The sequence below is a fragment of the Esox lucius genome, chromosome 7 (genome assembly GCF_011004845.1).
Source record: "Esox lucius isolate fEsoLuc1 chromosome 7, fEsoLuc1.pri, whole genome shotgun sequence".
NCBI classification, from domain to species: Eukaryota; Metazoa; Chordata; class Actinopteri; order Esociformes; family Esocidae; genus Esox; species Esox lucius.
Genome location: NC_047575.1, coordinates 9,223,485 through 9,250,072, shown reverse-complemented (window position 1 = coordinate 9,250,072; position 26,588 = coordinate 9,223,485). Strand labels below are relative to the sequence as shown.

Sequence of the window (26,588 nt, the reverse complement as noted above, 5' to 3'; positions counted from 1 at the left end):
ATACCTAAAAGGGTACTATTTACAGAGCTAGCAAATATTGCGGGTTGGCTTCATGCCAACTATGTTGGCGGGCTGAGAATGCTAAAACAACTACATCAACGTATTTTCTAACAAAGAATCTATTCACAGAAAAACATTGAATTTCAAATCTCAAAATAATGTACACATTACTAATAATGCTAATTGGCAGAAAATGTTCTAACTAAACTATATGTGTTAATTATTCTAAACTTCAAACCAGTGCAATCTCCTAATGTTCCTCTTTCTCTCAATCCAGTCTTGACGAAGAGAAACCTGCGCAACATGTCACAGGACACCTTGTGACGCTCAAGTCCATATTAACGAACTTTTAATAACAACAATCAAATGTATTAGGAGTTCTTAAATTTGATTAAATAAATACATCAATATACAAAAGAAAATAAACCTAACCATTACAGCTTTATCTGCAGTGGCAATGGGCAAAGTTTCTAATTTCATAATAAATGTTATGTTTGGCATGTCTTTTTCCACTGTACCAAAATTGTACCGAACCATGACCTAAAATTCTTGATACATGCCAAACAGTGACTTTCACCAACTGATCAGAGGAAGAACTCTGCCTTGAAGGCCAGCATCCCAGAGTCGCCTCTTCACTGTTGATTTTGAGAGTGGTGTTTTTGCGGGTGCTAATGGATCTTCCAGAGGACCTGTGAGGTGTCTGTTTCTCAAACTAGATACAAATGTATTTGTCCTCTAACTCAATTGTGAACCGTGGCCTCCCTCTTCTATTTGTCTTCTGGTTAGAGTCAGTTTGCACTGTTCTGTGAATGGAGTAGTACAAATCGTTGTATGCAATCTTCAGTTTCTTGGCAATTTCTCGCATGGACTTGCATTCATTTCTAAGGAACAAGAATAGACAGACAAGTTTAAAATGAAAATTATTTGTTTCTGGACATGTTGAGCCTGTAATCAAACCCACTGATGCTGAAGATACTGAACTAGAAGGACAGTTTTATTGCTTCTTTAATCAGCAAAAACGTTTTCAGAGATGCTAACATAATCACAAAAGGTTTTCTAATGATCAATTAGCCTTTTAAAATGGTAAACTTGGATTAGCAAACACAACGTACCATTTGAACACAGGAGTGATGGTTGCTGATAATGGGCATCTGTATGCCTCTGTAAATAGTCCATTGAAAATCTACAATTGTCATTTACAACATTAACTATGTCTACACTGTATTTCTGATCAATTTGATGTTATTTTAGGGGACACAGTTTTTCCCTTTTGTCTATTTGAGCTCCTGGTTTTCACCCACACTTCCACATCACAGTTTTTTCCAGTTGCTTTGATACATTTCTCAGATCAAAATTTTAATTTTAAAAACAATTTGTTCAACTAGTCAATAGTCCACATCATAATAACAATTTTTCGTTGTGAATGAATTGCAAATGCTTTTACATAAGCATGCAATTGATTACATACATTTTTCTGCTGTTTCTCACATTATGATTTGCTCATGTCATGTTGGTCTAAATTGATTATGCTGGTGCTCTGGTGAATAGTCTGACCCCCCCCCCAAAACATCTAGGCAGAAGTTCATTGAATAAGTTTTTCAATGCAAAATGGTTGAACTCGTTGTCATAATCTGTCAAGCTAGTTTTTCATACATTTCGATCTTTTGTCCAGAGTTTTGTTACAGTTATTCATCGTGAATTCATGAATTTCTCTCAAGTGTATCTTAACTTTCACTAATGAAGGGGATGGTGTAATGCATTAGATCAACCAATTATCAATTAGTTCTCTTAAATAGCTAAGAGGTGCATCTAACAAACCTTCAATTGGCAAGCATATATAAACAGAGCACAACACAGTGGTAGAATTTCTGACAATGGAAGGACAACAAAGAAACAAACAGGGTCAACAGCCAAGAAGAAGAGGAGTAAGGATGTGTGGTGGAAGGGCAGGGAGGCCAAACAGAGGAGGAGGTAGAAGAAGCAGAGGAGACAGGCGTGTTTCTGATGAAATAAGGGCCACTCTTTGTGGACCATGTTCTCAATCATGGCCTTACAATGGCTGAGGCTGGATGAAGGGTGCAGCCAAATGTTGGGAGAACAACCGTGTCCTCAATCATTCAAACGTTTCGCAGACAGAACAATCTACTTACTGGTTTGCAAATGTTAAGAATGATTAGAGAAATGTACCAAAGCGACTGAAAAAAAGGGTAAAAGACAAGCTAAACTTTTGCTTCTCCGTGTTGTTGTTTTTTTACGCACTCGCTACCCACCCACCTCACAAATGTGATTGTTGCATCTGCACTTATTTAGGATTCTTTTTTTTTTTTAAAGGTTCAAGGTGATGACAACGTTTTTATAGACACTTTATAAGATATATAGTACAATTTATATTCAGTGTAGATCATAGAGATATGTTTATCTCTATGGGGTAGATACTGTTTTATGGTATGAACTTGAACATTGAGTTCATTCTATAGAGAACATTTTTCAGAATGTAGGATTTATTTCTAAGCTGCTGGGTTCTTTTTCATATATTGTAGTGTCCAGTATTTGGGGATATCATTCATTGATTAATTCTATACCCTGACCTAATATGTCATGTATAGTAACTGCCCTATACAGTTCAATAGGGATACCATCAAGCCTTGGTCATTATGATACCTGTTCAAACAAGTCAGAGCGTCAGGGACATAATATTACTAATCTCCTGAACAAAGGTAGGCCTATTTTATCTTGTCCAGACCCACCTTAGAACACAGTGTGTCCAAAAATCAATATTCTAATCTAAGCATTATCAGTACTAGCACACAAGTATACATGCATATACACTTACACAAGTTACATGGTCAAACATCTGTCACGTCCACCAGTGAGATCCAGTGCCCTATCTCCCTCAGTCAGAGCCTACATTATCATTAACATCCTCACCGGTGTTCCTGCTCACTGCCCCTATTGAAGTTCCATCTTCCCTCTTGGGTGTTGTTGGTCATTGCATTTGTGTTTTGTTACCTGTAGTGTTTATTGTAGTTACTTTTTGTCACATTTAAATTATTTTAGTTCTCTGCTCTCCCTGAACATGTGTCCTGCCTCCTCCTTCAAACATTACGACTTAAAATTTCAAATTGGGCAAATAGGCATTTTCTTCTGTCCTTAGTGAAAGGTAAATAATCCTTATTTCATATTAAGCCAGTTTATCCAGTTCACATTTATCCAGCGGTAATAACTGCGGCCGCAGAGGGCCGCCTCGGTGGGTGCACAGATTTTTTCTTCTTATGTGTGTTAAATCAGTGTTCTGTAACAATTCTTGGATTGTTTTCTCAAGAGAGGAGATTATCAACATCAGGGAAACAAATCCTGTGGATTTATTCCCAGATGTTCTCGGACTACAGACTCCGCTACAAGTAATATTCCTCGCCAATGTGCAGTCACTTACCAATAAACTGGACAAACTCCCCCTTGCTGTTGGGGAAAAACAGATATCTCTCCTTATCTTCTGCCTTGTGTCTCACAGAAATGCCTGTTTTTTCAAAGTTCAGGGTGGATCGTGACACAGAACTCTCTGTCAAAATGAAGGGAGGAGGGATATGTTTCTACATTAACAACAGCTGGGGCAACCATGTGACAGTCATACTACAGTACTATTCTTCTGACCTGGAATCATTTATATTAACGATGTGACAGTCATCCTACAGTACTGTTCTCCTGACCTGGAATCATTTATATTAACGATGTGACAGTCATACTACAGTACTGTTCTTCTGACCTGGAATCATTTATATCAACGATGTGACAGTCATACTACAGTACTGTTCTCCTGACCTGGAATCATTTATATCAACGATGTGACAGTCATCCTACAGGACTGTTCTCCTGACCTGGAATCATTTATATCAACGATGTGACAGTCATACTACAGGACTGTTCTCCTGACCTGGAATCATTTATATTAACGATGTGACAGTCATACTACAGTACTGTTCTCCTGACCTGGAATCATTTATATTAACGATGTGACAGTCATACTACAGTACTGTTCTCCAGGCCTGGAATCATTTATATTAACGATGTGACAGTCATACTACAGTACTGTAACCCTGACCTGGAATCATTTATATTAACGATGTGACAGTCATCCTACAGTACTGTTCTCCTGACCTGGAATCATTTATATTAACGATGTGACAGTCATACTACAGGACTGTTCTCCTGACCTGGAATCATTTATATTAACGATGTGACAGTCATACTACAGTACTGTAACCCTGACCTGGAATCATTTATATTAACGATGTGACAGTCATACTACAGGACTGTTCTCCTGTCCTGGAATCATTTATATTAACGATGTGACAGTCATACTACAGGACTGTTCTCCTGACCTGGAATCATTTATATTAACGATGTGACAGTCATACTACAGTACTGTTCTCCTGACCTGGAATCATTTATATTAACGATGTGACAGTCATACTACAGTACTGTTCTCCTGACCTGGAATCATTTATATTAACGATGTGACAGTCATACTACAGTACTGTTCTCCTGACCTGGAATCATTTATATTAACGATGTGACAGTCATCCTACAGTACTGTTCTCCTGACCTGGAATCATTTATATTAAAGATGTGACAGTCATACTACAGTACTGTTCTCCTGACCTGGAATCATTTATATTAACGATGTGACAGTCATACTACAGGACTGTTCTCCTGACCTGGAATCATTTATATCAACGATGTGACAGTCATACTACAGGACTGTTCTCCTGACCTGGAATCATTTATATTAACGATGTGACAGTCATACTACAGTACTGTAACCCTGACCTGGAATCATTTATATCAACGATGTGACAGTCATACTACAGGACTGTTCTCCTGACCTGGAATCATTTATATCAACGATGTGACAGTCATACTACAGGACTGTTCTCCTGACCTGGAATCATTTATATTAACGATGTGACAGTCATACTACAGTACTGTAACCCTGACCTGGAATCATTTATATCAACGATGTGACAGTCATACTACAGGACTGTTCTCCTGACCTGGAATCATTTATATCAACGATGTGACAGTCATACTACAGTACTGTTCTCCTGACCTGGAATGTTTATTAACTGCAAGCCTTTCTACAGCCTGCGGGAATTCTCATCATTTATCCTGGTTCTGGTCCTGGTTATCCCATTCAACTGCTAGCCAATGTGCACGAGACACAATGGTTGCTAACCGAACAGGAATTTGGGGCGGAGCTGTCATACCCGTACTCCTTAGTGATTGTGATTGTCATACCCGGACTCCTTAGTGATTGTTCTTGGCAACTTGAACAAAGGTAACCTACGACACAAACTCCAGAAATATAAACAGTTTATTAAAATCCCGACCGGAGAGGCAAACTTTGGATCACTGCTACACTACAATCAACAGTGCCTATCACGCTGTGCTGCTCTGGGACTCTCATATCCCGTCAAGGTCCATCTAATACCCACATTCAGGCAAAAACTAAAACGTTCTAAGCCTGTTGTGCGAAGGTCAAAGATGTGGAGCAGGGAAGCAACAGAGGATCTGTCTGTGTGTCTGGAATGCACTGATTGGGACATTCTGCATCTGGTAGTCTGGATGAGTACACTGATCCTGTAACATCATACATCAGCTTCTGTGAAGACAGCTGCATTCCAATACGGATGAGGGTGAGTTACAACAATGACAAACACTGGTTCACAGCTAAACTCAGACGGCTGCGTTTGGAAAAGGAGGAGGCATTCAGGAGCGGGGAGAGACAGGTTTAAAGAGACTAAATACAGCTTTGGTAAGGCAATGAAAGAAGCCAATTGCATGTATGGAGAAATTAAAACAACTGTTCTCACCCAATTACTCTCTTTCTGTTTGAAGAGGCCTCCAACAGATTACCAACTGCAAACCTAAATCCCCCCACTCCATTAATGACCTGCGACTTTCCAGTGACCTGAATGAGTTCTACTGCAGATTCTACTGCAAAGACAAAAGGGCTGTCCTGACAACATACCTTCTACCTGTGTGTCCAGCCATCAACACAACCCCCCAACATTGGGGTGCATAAACAATCACCATCCCAATCATCCCCACCTCTGCCACTACAATGGAACTTTCAATCCTGGAGGGGGACGTTAACAGACTATTCAAGAGACAGAACCCCTGCAAAGGAGCAGGGCCCGACGGTGTCTCCCCATCCACCCTTAAACACTGTGCAGATCAGCTTTCTGCTGTGTTTACTGACATCTTCAACACCTCACTGGAGCCATGCTGCATTCCGGGATGTTTCCAATCCTCCATCATCATCCCAGTCCCAAAGAAGTCAAGGATCACAGGACCTAGTGACTACAGACCCGTCGCCCTGACCTCTGTGGTTAGGAAGTCATTTGAGCTAACAGTTCTGTGGATGACACGGTCAACATGGCTCTTCACTTCATCCTCCAGCATCTAGACTCCCCTAGGACCTGCGCCAGAATCCTGTTTGTGGACTTCAGTTCTGCATTCAACGCCATAATTCTCGCATCGCTCCGAGACAAGCTCTTCCAACTGGGAGTGCTCGAGTCCACATGCAGGTTGATCACAGCCTTCCTGCCCAACAGGAGGCGGCACGTGAGGCTGGGGAAGCACCTGTCTGACCCCCTGACCGACCCCCTGACCATCAGCACTAGATCCCCTCAAGGCTGCGTCCTGTCCCTCCCTACTCTTCTCTATGTACACCAACAGCTGCACCTCTTGTCACCACTCTGTCAAGCTCCTGAAGTTTTCAGGTGACACCACCCTCATCGGAATTATTTCTGATGGAGACGAGTCCATCTACAGGTGGGAGATTGACCATCTGGCGTCCTGTTGCAGTCAGAACAACTTGGAGCTCAACGCCCTAAAGACAGTGGAGATGGTGGACTTCAGGAGAAGCCTGTGGACTCCTTTTGCTTTCTGGGAACCTCCATCGCTCAGGACTTCAAGTGGGAGCTGAACATCACCTCTCTTACAAAGAAAGCTCAGCAGAGGATGTACTTCCTGCGGCAGCTGAAAAAGTTCAACCTGCCAAAGTCTATGATGGTGCATTTCTACACTGCCATTATAGAGTCCATCCTGACCTCCTCCATCACCTTCTGGTATGCTGCAGCCACTGCCAAGGACAAGGGCAGAGTCCAAGGACAAGCGACAAATATTGGGGCTGATTCCTCTCACCCTGGAAATGGACTATTCAGAAAGGTTGAGGTCTATCAGGACCATGAGCATTAGGTTTAATGAACATGCCCCCAGAACCAAACTGACTATAACCCCTCCCCAAATATACACCCAACCCTCAACTGGACAAATCTATAACCCCTCCCCAAATACACACCCAAACTTCAACTGGACAAATCTGTAACCCCTCCCCAAATACACACCCAACCCTCAACTGGACAAATCTATAACTCCGCCCCAAATACACACACAACCATCAACTGAACAAATCTGGCCCCTTACATATTCTTTTGTAATTTATTAATGCTCAGTCTACTGTTGTTATTTGTTTTCATTTGAAAAAAATATTTTGTACAAATTGTTGTGCTAATTGTATTGTTTACAGCAGTGAACTTTTGGTGGAAGTTAAGGTTTTCCCAGAACTCAATAATCAAGTAACCTCACGGAGGTTTGAATAGAGGTCTTCAATGTCGTAGGCGTTCCCTGCCAGTGGACTCATCAACATGGCATTGCCTTGATCTGACCTCTGTGAATCAGCAACCTGTCACCTAGATCATTATGTTAGTTCAGATTCTTCTCTTACACATGTTAGTCAGACAGGAAAGAATCATACAAGTACAAATGTTATCATAGCAATAATGACAAACAAGGCTCTAATAATGCCCAAGCCCCACAGTCCTATTATAGAGGAGAAACCCGCAAAGGGATCCCATCCATGCACACGGTGGAGTTCTTTAACTATGTTAGTTTCATGCACCAAATCAATGACATTTTGCAAAGCATCTGGTATAAAAGTACAGCACTCTGACCCCACTACCTTGCAAACACGCTCGTGATGCCAGAATCCTATCTAATGAATCATATGTAATGCCTTTCTATTCTGAAGCGTCACTGATCGGGTCTCATCTAGTTCTTTCCCTATGGCAGATATGGTATTTACCATTAGGCTCATGTGTTTTTCAAGAACTGCTGAGAGAGCACCAATCTCTTCCTGTGATGTGTACTTACCATACCTTAGAATCAAGATGCTGAAAATGTGTTGGGTATCAACCTCTGTCCTTATCTATGTGTGTAGAAGCTATAGGCCCTCAATTAGGCTCCTCCCAGTCCTCTTCAGAGAGGAGAATGAATGTCAACTTACAGTGTGTGAATGTGAGGATGTAGGCATACAGTGGGTGAATGTGAGGATGTTGGAATACAGTGGGTGAATGTGAAGATGAAGGAATACAGTGGGTGAATGTGAGGATGTAGGCATACAGTCGGTGAATGTGAAGATGTAGGCATACAGTGGGTGAATGTGAGGATGTAGGCATACAGTGGGTGAATGTGAGGATGTAGACATACAGTGGGTGAATGTGAAGATGTAGGCATACAGTGGGTGAATGTGAGGATGTAGGAATACAGTGGGTGAATGTGAGGATGTGGGCATACAGTGGGTGAATGTGAAGATGTAGGCATACAGTGGGTGAATGTGAGGATGTAGGCATACAGTGGGTGTATGTGAGGATGTAGGCATACAGTGGGTGAATGTGAGGATGTAGACATACAGTGGGTGAATGTGAGGATGTAGGAATACAGTGGGTGAATGTGAGGATGTAGACATACAGTGGGTGAATGTGAGGATGTAGACATACAGTGGGTGAATGTGAGGATGTAGGAATACAGTGGGTGAATGTGAGGATGTAGGAATACAGTGGGTGAATGTGAGGATGTGGGCATACAGTGGGTGAATGTGAGGATGTAGGCATACAGTGGGTGAATGTGAGGATCAATCAATCAATCAAAAATCAATCAAAATTTATTTATAAAGCGCTTTTTACAACAGCAGTTGTCACAAAGTGCTTTACAGAGACACCCGGCCTTAAACCCCAGGGAGCAAACAACAGCAGTGTTGAATTTCAGTGGCTAGGAAAAACTCCCTAAGAAGGTCGAATTTTAGGAAGAAACCTAGAGAGGACCCAGGCTCAGAGGGGTGACCAGTCCTCTTCTGGCTGTGCCGGGTGAGATATTAAGTGTCCAATTGGAATAATAAATAAATTTCTCTTGGCTAAATCCAGAGTATATTCGATTTTAGACTAGGTCAGAAGTATGACCAGGTGGACAAGGACAGGAACAGCAACGGTCCCCCCAAACCAGGTAATCCGCCGGTGTAGACCAGGACCTCATCTCCTTCTAAAATTTAAAATTGGAGGAAACTGAGAAAAGTTAGTAGTACATCCCTCATGTCCCCCAGCACAATAATATAGCAGCGTAACACCTTGGAAACTGAGACGGGGGGGTCCGGTGACACTGTGGCCCTACCCGGGGGAGGCCCCGGACAGGGCCCAACAGGCAGGAAATCAATCCAACCACATTGCCAGGCATCAACCAAAGGGACACCCACCAACCGCAACCCCCCTGAATGAGGGCCGAGTATTGCTAGGATGTAGGCATACAGTGGGTGAATGTGAGGATGTAGACATACAGTGGGTGAATGTGAAGATGTAGGCATACAGTGGGTGAATGTGAAGATGTAGGCATACAGTGGGTGAATGTGAAGATGTAGGCATACAGTGGGTGAATGTGAGGATGTAGGCATACAGTGGGTGAATGTGAGGATGTAGACATACAGTGGGTGAATGTCAGGATGTAGGAATACAGTGGGTGAATGTGAGGATGTAGACATACAGTGGGTGAATGTGAGGATGTAGGCATAGAGTAGGTGAATGTGAGGATGTAGGAATACAGTGGGTGAATGTGAGGATGTAGACATACAGTGGGTGAATGTAAGGATGTAGACATACAGTGGGTGAATGTGAAGATGTAGACATACAGTGGGTGAATGTGAGGATGTAGGCATACAGTGGGTGAATGTGAGGATGTAGACAAACAGTGAATGTGAAGATGTAGGCACATTCTGGCAAATCCAACCGTTGGTCAGGTTCTCCTGTTGGACATTATCAGTCATGATTCTAAGGGCCAAATTGTCTGGTTCTAATATCCCTCTCCTTACGCTACCTGGTCCAATGCGGGCTGGCATTGGGGTTGGACCTGCCATGGTGGGCCCAAAGGACATGCAGCATGGTCGGGGGGGTCACCTCAACCGTCCCACTCGTCTGAAGGGGCTCCATCGATGTCTTTCAATTCATAATTCATAGCGTTTTAGGTTCATAGCACTTCATCTCGCTCCGCCCTTAGGTAACTTCAGTTGACCTATTCTTTCGCCATCTTCCCCAGGTCCTTCTTCCAGTGGTGTCTGTCCTTGGAGTGGCGATGCCATCAATGGTGGGGCTTTCCAGCAGTGCGATGCAGGTACCCATGTCCCTCTCTGTGATGAGAAGTACCTGGTATGGCCCGATCCACCTGTGGGTCTCTCCAGAGCTTCCTCTTGCAGTCCTAAATCACCACCCAGTCTCTGGGTTTAATGGCGTGTAGAGGGCCATCAATAGGTTTAGGCAGGGCTGCCTTTACACTGCTGTAAACATTCTTCAGTATGTCAACATAGTGTCATCTGTGTGTTCTGCGACTAATGCTCTTGGTGGTGGAGCCTCAAACCCTGTGGTCATGGAGCAATCTGTGGGAATCTCATGCGGAAAAGTTTGATTTTGTTCTGGGCCTTCCTCTGAGCACCAGAGGCAGGGCTTTCACCCAGCTCACAGGCTGCTGCTTTCACTGCCTGATCAGCCTGTGGTTACCCAAAGGAATAGCATCTTACCCATTAGTATGTGCATCACACTTACAGACTACAATAGATGTTGGGAGTAAGACAGCATCTTACAAGTTATGGATGAGTTTAAAATGATGCTGCCTGAAGAAGTAATGAACCCTCTCATTTTCCACAGGCTGCCAAAGTCATACACAACACCAAACTCATAGCAACTATTAGTGTATATAGTGGCAGATTGATTCATGGCCAAAATACAAGTGTGAGTTAGGGCGAACAACTCAACTGCCTTGGCTGCTGCCGCCACTGCCTTGAGACAATGGGGAAGTCCTTGTGTGACCGCATCTGGTTTACAGGAGATAAGCAATTGGGCAAAGTCTGTCACAATGTTTCTGCACTAGAACAGAAGACATATAGTCATCTTTTTCACACCCAGCCTTGACAAACGTCTGGGATATCTAACGTGGTGGAAGAGGCTAGAGCCTCTGGTCAGGAGAGCACACAAGCAGGTCAACAGACTGAATGAGTGCACTTGCATGTTGGAAATGGCACCCCTCAAAACTTTTGCAAAGCTGTGGCAAAAACAGCAGGTGAGTCACAGAAACCTTGTGACAAGTGTGTCCATGAGTACAATTGTCCAGCAAACTCAAAAACAAACCAATTGTCCTTGTGCACAGAAACACTGAAAAAAGCATTGGCCAAATCTGCAACAGAAAATAAATTACTATTGCCCGGGACTTGGGTCATTATAGTGTAGGTATTGGGAGAAGAGCTTGAGCAAAAACACCATCATTAACCTTTCTAAGGTATTTTACTAAATGCCTCAACACTGTTTGTCTATTTTTTACTTTTTTACTGGAAAGATGGGGGTCTGACTTGGACTGTTAGGACAAGGAACAATTTCTTGTTTCTTTCTCTAGTAGGTCTTTGAAATCTGGGGTAATCCCAACAATGGCTATTTTTTTTACGGATACTGTGCTTGGCATGATCTGTACAATCTTTTTGGGGTAACCATGAGGGGTTGGGTGTTCTTAAGTAGTCCCACATCTTATTTGTGCTGGGCCCATAAGTTGCTAGTAACATCCAGAAATCAGGGGTCAGAGTCCACCGTTTAAGTCACACAGAATGTAGTTGCCCGAGGGTCTTTCGGTATTTAGTGGACCTCTTGTGCTGCCAGCACTATGCAAGCGAATCATTCCCTATATAAAGTATCTCACAAAAGTGAGTACACCCCTCACATTTTTGTAAATATTTGTGTATACCCTTTCATGTGACAACAATGAAGAAATGACACTTTACAACAATGTAAAATAGTGAGTGTACAGCAAGTATAACAGTGTAAATTTGCTGTCCCCTCAAAAAAACTCAACACACAGCCATTAATGTCTCAACCGGTAGCACACTGCATCAAATTTGTCTGCATGGCTGTCGTCCCAGAAGTAAGCCTCTTCTAAAGATGATGCACAAGAAAGCCCGCAGACAGTTTGCTGAAGACAAGCAGACTAAGGACATGGATTACTGGAACCATGTCCTGTGGTCTGATGAGACCAAGATAAACCTTTTGGTTCAGATGGTGTCAAGCGTGTGTGGCGGCAATCAGGTGAGGAGTACAAAGACAAGTGTGTCTTGCCTACAGTCAAGCATGGTGGTGGGAGAGTCATGGTCTGGGGCTTGTGATGGAAATTCCATGTATCGACACTCTTAAAGGAGTAAGAAACAGAGACAAAGTTCTCTTGGCACATTCTAACAGTTTTATTAACTATTATACAAATATGAGAGACGCGTCAAACGCTTACAGACATAATCATCCGAGGAGTCTCTTACTCCATACATGAACAATCCGTATTTATTACATAGAAAAAGGGGTGTGGTAAGTTGTTGCCCATCGGTCTCATGTCAATCAAACACATGCCCTTTGTTCTATCACCTGTCCTGGGCTTGACACAAGGGACATGTTGTCTTCCCCCATCTGGTTAACTTTCTCAACCCTTGAGGGAAACTTAAAGCATCTAGTCAACCTACAGGTCGGCAGATGATTAACCCTACAACCTGCTAGTGCCGGTCAGAGGATGCCCCCCTAGGACAAATACCCGACCCCCCTCTCCTACATTCCTAAGGAACAGAAAGGACTGACACCCTTCTTTGTCTAGGCAGGAGGACATGGCCCAAATATCTAATAATCCTCTGATATTATACAGACATGTGTGTCACAATCAAAGTAAAGATTTACATACCAGCCAATAGAAAGACAGACATTTCTCAAATGTACCTTAGCTCAAAATTTCCATAACAGGCTGCATGAGTGCTGCCGGCACTGGGGAGCTACAGTTCACTGAGGGAACCATGAATGCCAACATGTACTGTGACATACTGAAGCAGAGCATGATCCCCTCCGTTTGGAGACTGGGCCGCAGGGCAGTATTCCAACATGATAACGACCCCAAACACACCTCCAAGACGACCACTGCCTTCCTAAAGAAGCTGAGGTTAAAGGTGATGGACTGGCCAAGCATGTCTCCAGACCTAAACCCTATTGAGCATATGTGGGGCATCCTCAAATGGAAGGTGGAGGAGCGCAAGGTCTCTAACATCCACCAGCTCTGTGATGTCGTCATGGAGGTGTAGAAGAGGACTCCAGTGGCAACCTGTGAAGCACTTTGGGCCCAAAGTGTCACACAAAATATTGACACTTTGGGCCCAATTTGGACATTTTCACTTAGGGGTGTACTCACTTTTGTTTCCAGTGGTTTAGACATTAATGGCTGTGTGTTGTGTTTTCTTCAGAGTTGTCACTTGAACAGATATGATCAGATATTTACAAAAATGTGAGGGGTGTACTCACTTTTATGAGCTAATGGGAAATGATCGACACCAGGGGTTTCCAAGACCCAGTCGTCTATTTCTAGACAATTGTGGATCCTCGACCCTATGTGTTCTCATCTAGCTGTGAATGGTTTAGCTGAAGGTATGTGTGGGGCTGAACCTGGAACACTAAAATATGACTTGACCACCCCAAGTCTAATAGGAAAATAACCTTTTACTCTCCAACTATAAGAGCCATAGAGGGTTTGTTCTGATATTCCTGAATATCCCTAAACGCCCGTAGGTTTAGGGCCTGTAATGTTGAGGTATAATCTGGGTTGTGTAATAGGGGGTAGGCGTCCCTCTATCAGCTTCCCTTTGCAGTGTTGTTCCCATGGCAAATTGTCATCGCCTTCTGGCTTAGTGCCCAGGCCTCCATGATATTCAAACTCCTTCTCAAACATGTTTCTACTGTCAGCAACTTTCTCGCCTGGTTTCTGTTTACAGTCTGTGAGTCATCCCCAGTTCATTCTCAAGGGGAAGGTTGTTGTGCGTATTATCCTGTTATGCTAGCCTCAAACCGAGAAGCCTTGGACCAGTCATAATCCTGTTGGGTTGCTGGCCAGTTGCCTTTAACTCTCCCCCACTTTAGCAATATGACTTCCATCACCATTTCCGATTTCAGCTGGGCTTGTATTGTTCAATCATCTGTAGAAACACGCAAACTCATCTCCCCCTTCCTTTTCTTGGTCAGGCATGGATGAGGATGGTGGGTGGACTGTTGTTGCTTCACCCAGCATTTGGGTTTGGCACTTCGATCATAGGAAATGTACCTGCCAGGTGATCCTCTAGGGAAGGTGGAGGTAGAGGTGCTAGATCATTTTGTTCGTCCTCAGATCCTTCCACATGCTCTTTTGTTGCCTGCAGGTCAGGTAGTGTCTGGCTGTAGACTTGGACTGAAATCATTTCAAACCCCTTTTTCCTCCTCCGCATTGTAATGTGGCTCTTGTCGTTGTTGCATGACTCACTGTTCTCTGGTGCTTCCTCCTCCTGTTCCCTCTTGGGCACGGCCCCTGCTTTCGATCGGTTGGTCCCCCGTGGGAGCGGGTTGTGGCAGGTGCAAGTCTGTCAACTGGTTGAGGTTGTGTGTGTGGTTGTATGGTGGGGGTTGTCCACAGGGACAGTCCAAGTCCACATCAGCCTTGTGTGGGGCAGTCTGAACACATTGTTTAGTGACACCCACCCCACCGATTAAGTTCACTGGATACCAGCGCCTTCCTTGACCATCTGTCTCTACCCATCTCTGATCACGTCCCCAACCTACTTTACTCCACTCTATCTTTGCTGGATCTATTTCCCCTTATTTTATGCACCTGTGCAGCCTTCCAATTGGAGCCTTCCTTTTTCCTTTCTGTAGTTTCTTATTTTCCCTTGCACATCATCTTCCAATCTACCTTTTAGCTGTGTAATCTGTCTCTCATTCAAGCTGCCACTAGAGGAAAAACCCAGCAGCTCCCATAGGTACAACTGTTAACATGTCCACTCCCTATATTCTTCTTTCATTATTTAAGCTGGGCCTTCGTAAGATCGAAGCCCCAGTTGATTGTTCTTATCCCCACTTTTACTAGATGTATTTCACATTTTCTTAGGTGGGGAATTTCCTATATGTTTTAACTTATAACCTTTTATAGTCCAACCCCTGGTCCTGTAGACAGCACCACACTGTTCAACTTTTATACTGATGATAGTGGTCCGACAGCAACAGTCCCAAACTGTCCAAGTAAACCAATAAGATAGCGGTCCAACCGCAACAGTCCCAAACTGTCCAAGTAAACCAATAAGATAGCGGTCCAACCGCAACAGTCCCAAACTGTCCAAGTAAACCAATAAGATAGCGGTCCAACCGCAACAGTCCCAAACTGTCCAAGTAAACCAATAAGATAGCGGTCCAACCGCAACAGTCCCAAACTGAGCTTAGTTTAACTTGATCAACATGAATAATAAGTGTGAAACTTGTCAGTTTCAGGTTATGTTAAAATACTAACATATTACTAACGATACAACACAAAGGCAATTATCATTACACCTAGTATCCAAAGTACTACCTTTGGTTTGCCACGGAAAGGGAAACGAAATCAATAAACAGCATGTCATTGTGGCAATAAATAGGAAAAACTAGAAACCCATCTTTATCTTTAGTTCAGAACTTGGTAAATAATACAGCCAACTGGCTGTCATCTCCTGCAAAATGTTCATGTTGCCCATGACACAAAACTCTGCTGCTGTTTCATGAAGACTAAGCTTGACCCCAGTGTCCTAAATCGTGTCTTACACTCTATTTGTTAGCGTACCTATGACTTAATTGATTGACAGGATGCATCCCACCCATTGTCATGCCTTCTCAGAACAGTTCTGAAGCAGAGTACACTCTACACCTCAGAGGTCAGCTACTTTGAACACCACTTCAGTATTGATTAAAATAGGGAATGTGTATAGTTCTACTGCAGGAAGGCAAGTTTTACTTGAGGGAGGAATGGGTGTTGGTGGTTGTAGATTTTGGGGTATCACTGGCATCCTCAATCTCCTGCCCATCTTCATGCACCTCTTCTTCCTCCTTGTTCCAGTCTTTTTGTGTTCATCTTTGTTTTGGCCTCCCTCCCGAGCTGCTTTCTGGGAGCCCTTATATACCTCCCCAGACAAGGTGCAAAATAGTGGAATGTGAAAGTCGCTGTTGAATCCAACAATTATCCGCTCAAGTCACTCATAAGCAAATCCCCAGCCAGAAATCAGAATTGCCACCCCAAGACAACAAAGAATGATCCTCCAACTACAGAAATACGACTTCAGTGAAGGTTCAGTGAAGGCTCAGTGAAGGCCTGGACATGCAGGTGCACACCGTGCGTAGCAACCTACCTGGTGGAAACAGAAGGAGATCCTTATAGAAACAGAGAAGGATGCACACCTCTCACCAGAGTTAATAAAGTATGGTTAGTATTGAACGTTCTTATTAACAAATATAAAGTTCACTAGTCCTATGTAATCTTCCGTTCTGTACATTACCTGGAAAAAATAACTCAGCAAAAGGACTTGCTTTGTCCAGTTGCATCATCCTTTATTTTCAAGGTAATGTACAGAACATCAGTGTTGTGAAAGCTAATCAGCAGGTGGCTTGCCTTCCTTTGTGATTCAAGCCACATCCAGGCACCCCTTTTTCACACAGCTGTGAATGTCTTTATGTCTGATATATAACCTCAAACTGCCACAAACAGGCTTTACCTCAATGCCTTATCCAGCTGGCATCGCCATCCACATTCAAGAATGTCAACTGAGAGTCCTCCTTGCCTGGAGTTGCTGGGTGACTGAATGAATGACTGAATTCATCATCTCCTTCCTTTTAATCCCACATTCTGACCCATGTGCAATGGCGGATCTTGAACTGAACCGCAACCAAGCAAACAGTAAACCCTTTGTACTATTTTCAGAGTGCCACACAAGAAGTCTGCATTAAAGGTGGAGTATCAGTGGAGAAAATGCACACTACGTGGCTATACGCAGCACATTAACCCACGAGGAGTGAACAGACAACAAGCCAACTTAAAATAGTGACAATCAACACAACGAGACACAGGTGCGGGGAAGGGGTGTGGCTGCCATCATTCCCATGCTGGTGGTTAGTACAACGGCGAGGAGGAGCGCAGTCGAGAGGTTGGCACCGCCACAGCCGGGAGGCCGGCGTGACACTATTAGTGAAAAGAGTTCAGCATTGTGCTGCCTGTTTAAAGGCAGCCTAGGTGTGCACACATTTGAAAGATCTGCTGTTAATGTCTTTGAGCCAGTTTACGTTCAGGGGTCTTTTAGAGTCCATGGCTCGGAGGGTCGGTGCTGTTTTGGCAGCACGAGGAGGACCAACAGCATATTTGGCATGCGGTCATAATGTTATTATAGTTTTAACTCATCTTTCTAAGAAAACATTGATCACAATATAACTTTTACTATTATTTTTCATTGTTTATGCACTCAGCACAATGTTCATGTTCACATTATTTGTGACCAGAGAACTGAAACTGAGGAGATTATAGACCCAAAATAATTTTTGTCCCTCTAAAGTCATTAAAAAACTACTCTGGATATCCCACACATTGACTCTCAGTAGGCTTTTTGTTTGACAGTGAACAAACAGTATATGCACAGAAACAACCCGGAAACACTTCTCAGTCATTAAGAATTATTTTATTTGAACTTTAACTGCTTATGTTTTTAACCATAATGTCTTTACAAGCAGCACTGTTCAAAAAGACTGTGGTCTGACAGGAATAGACAGGAAGTCTAGTATCCAGTTGCAGAGGGTGGTGTCCACGCCCCAGGCTTGGTGATACATTTGGAGGGAACAGTAGCATACATCCGTCTCAATTTCAAGGAATATATCAAATTCTAGAAAGACATCAACAACACGTAAAAAGTAATGGTGTGTTCAAGTTCTCTTTTTACAATAATTGATTGTAGGTTACTTTTTCTGTGATGCCCTAGAAGGAAAGGATTTGACTTTGGACTAAATTATTTGCACAGAAACTGACATCACCTTTTTCGACTGACTTCAACATTGAAACTATAATTTTACTTCGGTAACATTTATTGTCACATAGCCTGTACACAAGTCCTTTAAATCTTAACCTCACTTATTAATAGGGAAAATGCTAATATAACCCAAGACCAGTTTATGAGTTACTTAACAATATCTGTGGTAGGCATGTGGAGTGCATAAACAGGAAGGAGGAAGCCCCTAGCCACAAACTGTTTTAAAGTAATTTCATGTATCAATAACTGCTTCTATAATCACAAACTGATACACGTAAATGTTTCTACTTAACATTTAAAACATACTCATGTCTAACCCTCACCCTTGCTTTAATCCAACACTACAGCTGTTTGCTCCTTGGGGTTTAAGGCCGGGTGTCTCTGTAAAGCACTTTGTGAATGCTGTTGTAAAAAGGGCTTGATAAATACATTTGATTGATTGATTTAAACATTGCAAGAGTAAACATCATCCTCTACATATGACTCACGGCACTCAATAAACTGGAAGACGACCATTTCTAGAGCGTTGCCTTCATTTTTTTCTAATGCGTCCTCCCACACTCAATCACACAAGCTCACAAACAAACAGAAAGTAGTGCATCGTCCCTTCATATCCAGCAGATGTGAGGATTCATGTTCCAGGAAAACCACAACAAGCAGCATATGGGTGTTGCACAAGTCCTGAGTGAGACCATTATAATGAATGCCATTGGGAATCCAGTGCATTTCTCTGACTATCACTCCAACCATCTCCTCGGGCCTGAAAAGCACCACCTATTCTCGGTCTACTCATTGTGCTATTTGTTCAGCACAGATCTTGTTTCTAGGTACATAAGTACGAATTTCAGGCACGTACAGTATATTGTGGCCAGATGCACTACTGGGCCTGTCTTAGTTTGTCCTGATATGACAGTTGGGATCTTATCCATCATTGGCTCACCTGTCTTCTTCAATGGCCACACTCCCGGTATGGCGCAGCCGGGGCCCCACCCTGGAGCAGGCCCGGGGTTGGGGCTCGTATGCGAGCGCCTGGTGGTCGGGTCTTTCCCCACGGGGTCCGGCCGGGCTCAGCCCGAAGGAGCGACGTGGGGCCGCCTTCCCGAGGGCTCACCACCTGCAGGAGGGACCATAAGGGGTCGGTGTGTAGAGGATCAGGCGGCAGTCGAAGGCGAGGGCCTCGACAACCTGATCCCTGGACACAGAAAATTGTTCTAGGGACATGGAACGTCACCTCGCTGGTGGGGAAGGAGCCTGAGATTGTGCGTGAGGTTGAGAGGTTCCGACTAGAGATAATCCGGATCACCTCTACGCACGGCTTGGGCTCTGGAACCACACTCCTTGAGAGAGGATGGACTCTTCACCACTCTGGAGTTGCCCATGGTAAGAGGCGGCGGGCTGGTGTGGGTTTGCTTATAGCCCCCCAGCTCTGCAGCCATGTGTTGGAGTTTACCCCGGAGAACGAGAGGGTCGTTTCCCTTGCGCCTACGGGTCGGGGATAGGTCTCTCACTGTTGTTTGTGCCTACGGGCCGAACGGCAGTGCAGAGTACCCGACCTTCTTGGAGTCTCTGGGAGGGGTGCTGGAAAGTGCTCCGACTAGGGACTCCATCGTTCTACTGGGGGACTTCAACGCCCATGTGGGCAACGACAGTGACACTTGGAGGGCCTTGATTGGGAGGAACGGCCCCCCTGATCTGAACCCGAGTGGTGTTCAGTTAGTGGACTTCTGTGCTAGTCACAGTTTGCCGCTCGGAGCTGTGGCCGTAAGGTCTCCGATGCCTGTCGAGGCAGCAATCCCCGAACCCGGTGGTGGACACCGGAAGTAAGGGATGCTGTCAAGCTGAAGAAGGAGTCCTATCAGGCCTGGTTGGCTTGTGGGACTCCTGAGGCAGCCGACGGGTACCAGCAGGCCAAGCGGACTGCAGCCCGGGTGGTTGTAGAGGCAAAAACTCGGGCCTGGGAGGAGTTCGGTGAGGCCATGGAGAAGGACTATCTGGCTGGCCTCGAAGAGATTCTGGCAAACCATCCGGCGCCTCAGGAGAGGGAAACAGTGCCCTACAAACGCTGTTTACAGTGGATGTGGGCAGCTGTTGACCTCGACTGGGGATGTCGTTGGGCGGTAGAAGGAGTACTTCAAGGATATCCTCAATCAAGAGGAAGCAGAGGCTGAGGGCTCAGAGGTGGACTCGTCCATCACCCAGGATTAAGTCACTGAGGTAGTCAAGATACTCCTCGGTGGCAAGGCACCGGGGGTGGATGAGATCCGCCCTGAGTACCTCAAGTCTCTGGATGTTGTGGGGCTGTCTTGGTTGACATGCCTCTGCAGCATCGCGTGGCGGTCAGGGACAGTGCTTCTGGGATGGCAGACCGGGGTGGTGGTCCCTCTTTTTAAGAAGGCGGACCGGAGGGTGTGTTACAACTACAGGGGGATCACACTTCTCAGCCTCCCCGGGAAAGTCTATGCCAGGGTACTCGAGAGGAGAATACGGCCGATAATAGAACCTCGGATTCAGGAGGAACAGTATGGTTTTCGTACGGGCCGTGGAACACTGGACCAGCTCTATACCCTCTACAGGGTGATGGAGGGTTCATGGGAGTTTGCCCAACCAATCCACATGTGTTTTGTGGATTTGGAGAAGGCATTCGACTGTGTCCCTTGTGGCATCCTGTGGAGGGTGTTTCGGGAGTAGGGGGTCCTGGGTCCTTTGCTAAGGGCTGTCAGGTCCCTGTATGACCGAAGCAGGAGCTTGGTTCGCATTGCCGACTTGTTCCCAGTGCATGTTGGACTCCGGCAGGGCTGCCCTTTATTGCCGGTTCTGTTCGTAATTTTTATGGACAGAATTTCTAGGCGCAGCCAGGGGCCGGAGGGTGTCAGGTTTGGGGACCACACGATTCTGTCTCTGCTCTTTGCGGATGATGTTGTCGTGTTGGCAGCCAAGTGTGAAGCGGTTGGGATGAAAATCAGTACCTCCAAATCCAAGGCCATGGTCCTCAGTCGGAAAAGGCTGGCTTGCCCAATTCAGGTTGGTGGAGAGTTCTTGCCTCAAGTGGAGGAGTTTAAGTATCTAGGGGTCTTGTTCACGAGTGAGGGAAGGATGGAATGGGAGATTGACAGACAGATCGGTGCACCTTCTGCAGTAATGCGGTTCCTACTCTCACCTATGGTCATGAGCTTTGGGTCATGACCGAAAGGACAAGATCCCGGATACAGGAGGCCGAAAAGAGATTTCTCCCCAGGGTGGCTGGGCGATCCCTTAGAGATAGGGTGAGAAGCTCGGTCACCCGGGAGGAGCTTAGAGTAAAGCCGCTTCTCCTCCACATCGAGAGGGGTCAGCTGAGGTGGCTTGGGCATCTGTTTCGGATGACCCCGGAACGCCTTTTGGGAAGGAGACCCCGGGGAAGACCTAGGACAGGCTGGAGGGACTATGTCTCTCGGCTGGCCTGGGAATGCCTAGGTGTCCCCCCGGAAGAGCTAGAGGAAGTGTCTAGGGAGAGGGAAGTCTGGGCATCCCTGCTTAGACTGCTGCCGCCGCGACCCGGCCCCGGATAAGCGGAAGAAGATGGATGGATGGCATTCCTCTGGATTCAAAAGTGGCCACCATCTTTCCCAGTAGACTAACTTTTTTTCATTACCAACAGTAATTTATTTCTCGGTCATGATTCTTTGCAAGATATTTAAATCTGTTAAGCCCCAATGCGTCCACTGATGTGGTCTTGAAAATAAATGCTTTTCCCAGGAGAAGAACCATACTGTTTTTTCAACTGATTGTCACCCAATAGGACTCTCTGTAAACTAACTTCCATAATGCTGAATTCCTCATAATCTAAGCATTTTTTGATGGCATGTTTCTTCATATGTTGTTTGAGTTGCTCATGAGTGTGTAATGTCTGCTCTGCATGGCACCGCGGCTCCTCTTCCTATCCGGCGTTCCACCTCACCGGTGTACGAACCACCAGGCAGAGAGTGATGGCAGCAGCACACCCCGAGGACGCACCTGTTTTCACTGAATAATTTATTTAATATACAGCTCTGGAAAAAATATAGAGACCACACCATTTTTCTTAAATCAGCATCTCTACATGTATGGAAGCCATTCCATTCCAGCGTCTGTTAAATTCCAATACAGGCACACCACATGTTGTACTGATTAGGTGAATTCCTGAACCAAATCTAATTTAACAAGGAAAAATAACTATTCAACATGACAAAAGAGTTTAAAAGAAAAGCTTTGAGTGAGGAAAAGAAGGGTTCAAGTCTGGCTTTTAGGTTGCTTCCATCCCCAAAATTTCAAAGACGGCGGTTCATAAGAACAAGGTCAAGCAACAGACATTGGAGACAACAAAGCTACAGACTGGCAGAGTGAGAAAACAACTATTTACTGACCGAGATTCGAATGTCACTCAAGAACCATAGTGACCGAGTGACCTACAAAAATATTGTCAAACAGCAGCTGGGGTGAAGTGCACAGCGAGGACGGTTCGAAACAGGCTCCTAGGGGCAGGGCTGAAGTCGTGCAAAGCTAGAAAAAAAGCCCTTCATCAATGAGAAGCAAAGAAGAGCCAGGCTGAAGTTTACAAAAGACCATAAGGATTGGACCGTAAAGGAATGGAGTAAGGTCACCTCTGATGAGTCAGATTTTCAGCTTTGCCCAACACCTGGTCGTCTAATGGTTAGACGGAGACCTGGAGAGACCTACAAGCCACAGTGCCTCGCACCCACTGTGGAATTTGGTGGAGGATCGGTGATGATCTGGGGATGCTTCAGCAAGGCTGGAATCGAGCAGATTTGTCTTTGTGAAGGACGCATGAATCAAGCCACGTAGAAGGTTATCCTGGAAGAACACCTGTTTCCTCTTGCTCTGACAATGTTCCCAAACACTGAGAATTGTTTTTTCCAGCAGGACCAGGCTCCATGCCACACAGACATTGAAAACCTCTGGAATTTGATCAAGAGGAAGATGGATGGTCAAAAGCCAATAAACAAAGCCAAGCTACTTGAAGCTACTTGAACTTTTGTGCCATAAATTCACCAAACAGCTCTCCACAGACTGGTGGAGAGCATGCCAAGACCCATAAAAGCTGTGATAAAAAATCTGGGTTATTCCACCAAATGTAGATTTCTGAACTCTTCCTAAGTTAAAACATTTGTATTTTGTTTTCTTTGCATTATTTGAGGTCTGAAAACAATGCATATTTATTTTGGTTATTTTGACCAGTTGTTATTTTCTACAAATAAATACTCTAAATTACAATCTTTTTATTTGGAATTTGGGAGTAATGTTGTCAGTAGTTTATAGAATGAAACAAAACTGTTCATTTTACTAAAACACATACCTATGAATAGTAAAACCAGAGAAACTGATAATTTTGATTTTTTTTTTTATTCTTTTATTCTTTCTCCTTCAGCCATGCAAATACAGTTTTTCTTTTTTGTAATCAGCTAAACCATTACAATTATAACAAGTTCAATTTTCTAGTTTTTTTTGTCAAATGCACCGAACAGCACAGCGTCATCCCGCACAATGAAATTCTTGTGACATGGCACCCAACAACTACATAGTGAGAGTTAAGAAGGAGAATAATAGTGAAAGTGAAGTCAAAAGTGTTATTACAGTCATACACTCATATTACAGTCATATTAAAGTGTTGCCTTCTTAATGTCAGGGGCTTTTCTGGGAAGGTGTGAAATGTGGGTGTGATTCAATGTCTTCTTCAGTGGACGTAAGAGGTAAGAAATAATACCAATTACAAGTTCTTTAAACAAAAAATGCATTGTTCATTCAAACTTGTGAAAATTGAAATATATGTCAAGTTGGTAACATTTCACGAGGCGGAAGCCTGGCCTTTCCATTTGTTCAACTGATACCGGGAAGGGTACATTGTTTATATGCTAAGGGTGCATTCCTATGTTTTTATATGTGGTCATATTTACTCAGAGGGCAGTTCTGCAGGTTTTCAAGGATCTGGGAATGTTATTCCACATACAAAAGAAACCTGCTAGCTGTGGAAACCCATGTCATCATGTGACACTGGGAAGTATTAACCTAATATTGAGGTTGCTCACTGACTCTGACGGCAACATTTACCATTGCCTGTTGTTCATTGATTCTATGTAACATTGTAAAGCATTAGATAACACTACTTGTACTACTAGGTACCTCAAAGTTCCATCCAGTCAGAGGATGTAACTTAACAACAATTTGAGGGCATTCATTAGAACAACAAAAACAGAGAGAGCGATCAAGATCAGTGGGATTGTCAATATCTCTTTTGTTTCTCTAAGCAAGGGTTAAGAGTGATCCACCCAGTCTCACTCTCTCCCCTTCCCCCTTTCCTCCTCCCTCTCTCCTTCTCTTACTTTAGACTCTATGGCTTGATGGTTTTGCAAAAACCCTGGAGGCACTTGTTCTGCTAAGGTGACATCATCACCACGGGGCTCCTCCTTCCACCATTGCCTCCCCTGAGCTATAAAGGATCTTGGTTTCCGTGGCAGCATCACTTGCTACATCTCAGCCACAAACACAGAGCGACAGAAGGGAGTGGTCAGGCACACTGGTCTTACAAGGAAGAACACAGAACAGAGAAAGACTGAGTTCCAAATTTAGAACAGACTCTTTAACTGGATTAGAATCTCCGCTTGCTTGAATCTTTTGTTCATTCTAAAATAGTTGATTCTGGAATATCTGCAAGCTCTTGAACCTCTTTGTTTAGTGACTTCCACGTTCCTACAGAAGAGAGAGACTCACCCAGGGAGCCAGAATGTCGATGGGCATGGAGATCGTGGGCATCGCCCTGGGACTCATTGGATTCATCCTCGGTATCGTGGTCTGTGCTTTGCCAATGTGGAAGGTGACAGCCTTCATCGGAGCCAACATTGTCACTGCTCAGGTCATCTGGGAGGGGTTGTGGATGAACTGTGTAACCCAGAGTACGGGCCAGATGCAGTGTAAGATCTACGACTCCATGCTGGCCCTGCCCCAGGACCTCCAGGCTGCCAGAGCCATGACCATCATCGCCATCATCCTCGGGGTTCTAGCGGTGATGATCTCCATTGTCGGAGCCAAGTGCACCAACTGTATCGATGATGAACCCTCAAAAGCAAAAGTCATGATCATCTCCGGAATCTTCTTCATCCTGGCCGGTATCCTTATCCTCATCCCTGTCTGCTGGTCAGCCAACACCATCATCCGAGACTTCTACAACCCCCTTTTGATCGAGGCCCAGAGAAGGGAGCTGGGGGCTTCACTCTACATTGGCTGGGGGGCAGCAGCCTTGCTCCTGATAGGAGGGTGCATGCTGTGCAGCTCCTGCCCCCCCAAAGAGGAGAAGAGGTACCCACCCCGCATGGGCTACTCTGCCCCTCGCAGCATGGGTGGAAATACAGCAGGATATGACAAAAAGGACTATGTCTGAGAAGGACTTCTTCGGCTGTCTAGAATAAACAGATGGAAGTAAAGAAATACAGCAATAATTGAGGAAAGGAACCTCTATGCTGAACATCAGTTTGTTTGCTGTATGACAGAAAAGCTAGTACAGGAATCTTCTAGAAAGTCTGGACCTGAAGGGATGTTTTTTAATCAAGGTTGGGTAGGTTACCCACTGATCCTACATACCTGTCCAAAATTGCAATAAGTAACTTACTGAAGGGATGTGTGTTTTTACTGCTTGGCTTTTTCTCTACTTGGCATTTCTGTGTAGTTTCATTGTTCAGGTTTATAAGGTCCAGGTATGTGTAAAATGTGATAGAGACTGTCAGGCCCAGAAACTGTACAATCCAAAAAGGTTAGGGTGACTATTGGTGTGTTTTTATACAGTTTCCATTCTAGTTAGTTATAGATATAAAACTTGAGATGATTAACCAAAGCCCTTTTGTTACCGTAGTCCATACGGCAAATGCTAAATGCTAAAGTACTTAAGAGAATAGTTTTGATTAAACAGTATCTGGTCTCATATTTGTCCTAGAATATATAATATTTGTTCCTGTTGTATACATAGTTTGCTGTTAGGGAGGAATTTGGTTACGTTGAAACAAATGACCTCAGGTCACAATAGCATTGATACCTTTCTATTCATTCTACTTGGGTACGTGTGTGTGTGTGTGTGTGTGTGTGGATGTGTGTGTGTTTGTGTGTGTATCTGCGTGTGTTTGTGTGCGTGTGTGAGGTTGCATGTGTGTGTGTTAAAGTTATTTTGGTTTCATTCAAAAGATATATATTTTTTAAATATAGGTTATTGATACCAACTATGTTTTGTTTAAGTTTTTTCTTGCAGATATTTTAATACTGTGGATGTAGTGTCAATATTAAAGGAATACGACTATTTCAGTTGTACAGTTTTCCACAGATGGACATTGAGCCTGGTTCT

The 26,588-nt window shown here is 44.2% G+C and overlaps 1 protein-coding gene across 1 annotated transcript; it reads left to right on the top strand.

Annotated features, from left to right (window-relative positions):
* Window positions 1-24,715: 24,715 nt before the first annotated feature.
* cldnh (claudin h) lies at window positions 24,716-26,176 on the top strand. The gene has a single exon (XM_010895222.4). The coding sequence runs from the start codon at window positions 24,984-24,986 to the stop codon at window positions 25,635-25,637; it is 654 nt and encodes a 217-aa protein (XP_010893524.1). The 5' UTR covers window positions 24,716-24,983; the 3' UTR covers window positions 25,638-26,176.
* Window positions 26,177-26,588: the final 412 nt, after the last annotated feature.

Coding starts and splice junctions, on each gene's coding strand:
- cldnh (XM_010895222.4), top strand. CDS start 24,984: ATGTCGATGGGCATGGAGATCGTGGGCATCGCCCTGGGACTCATTGGA.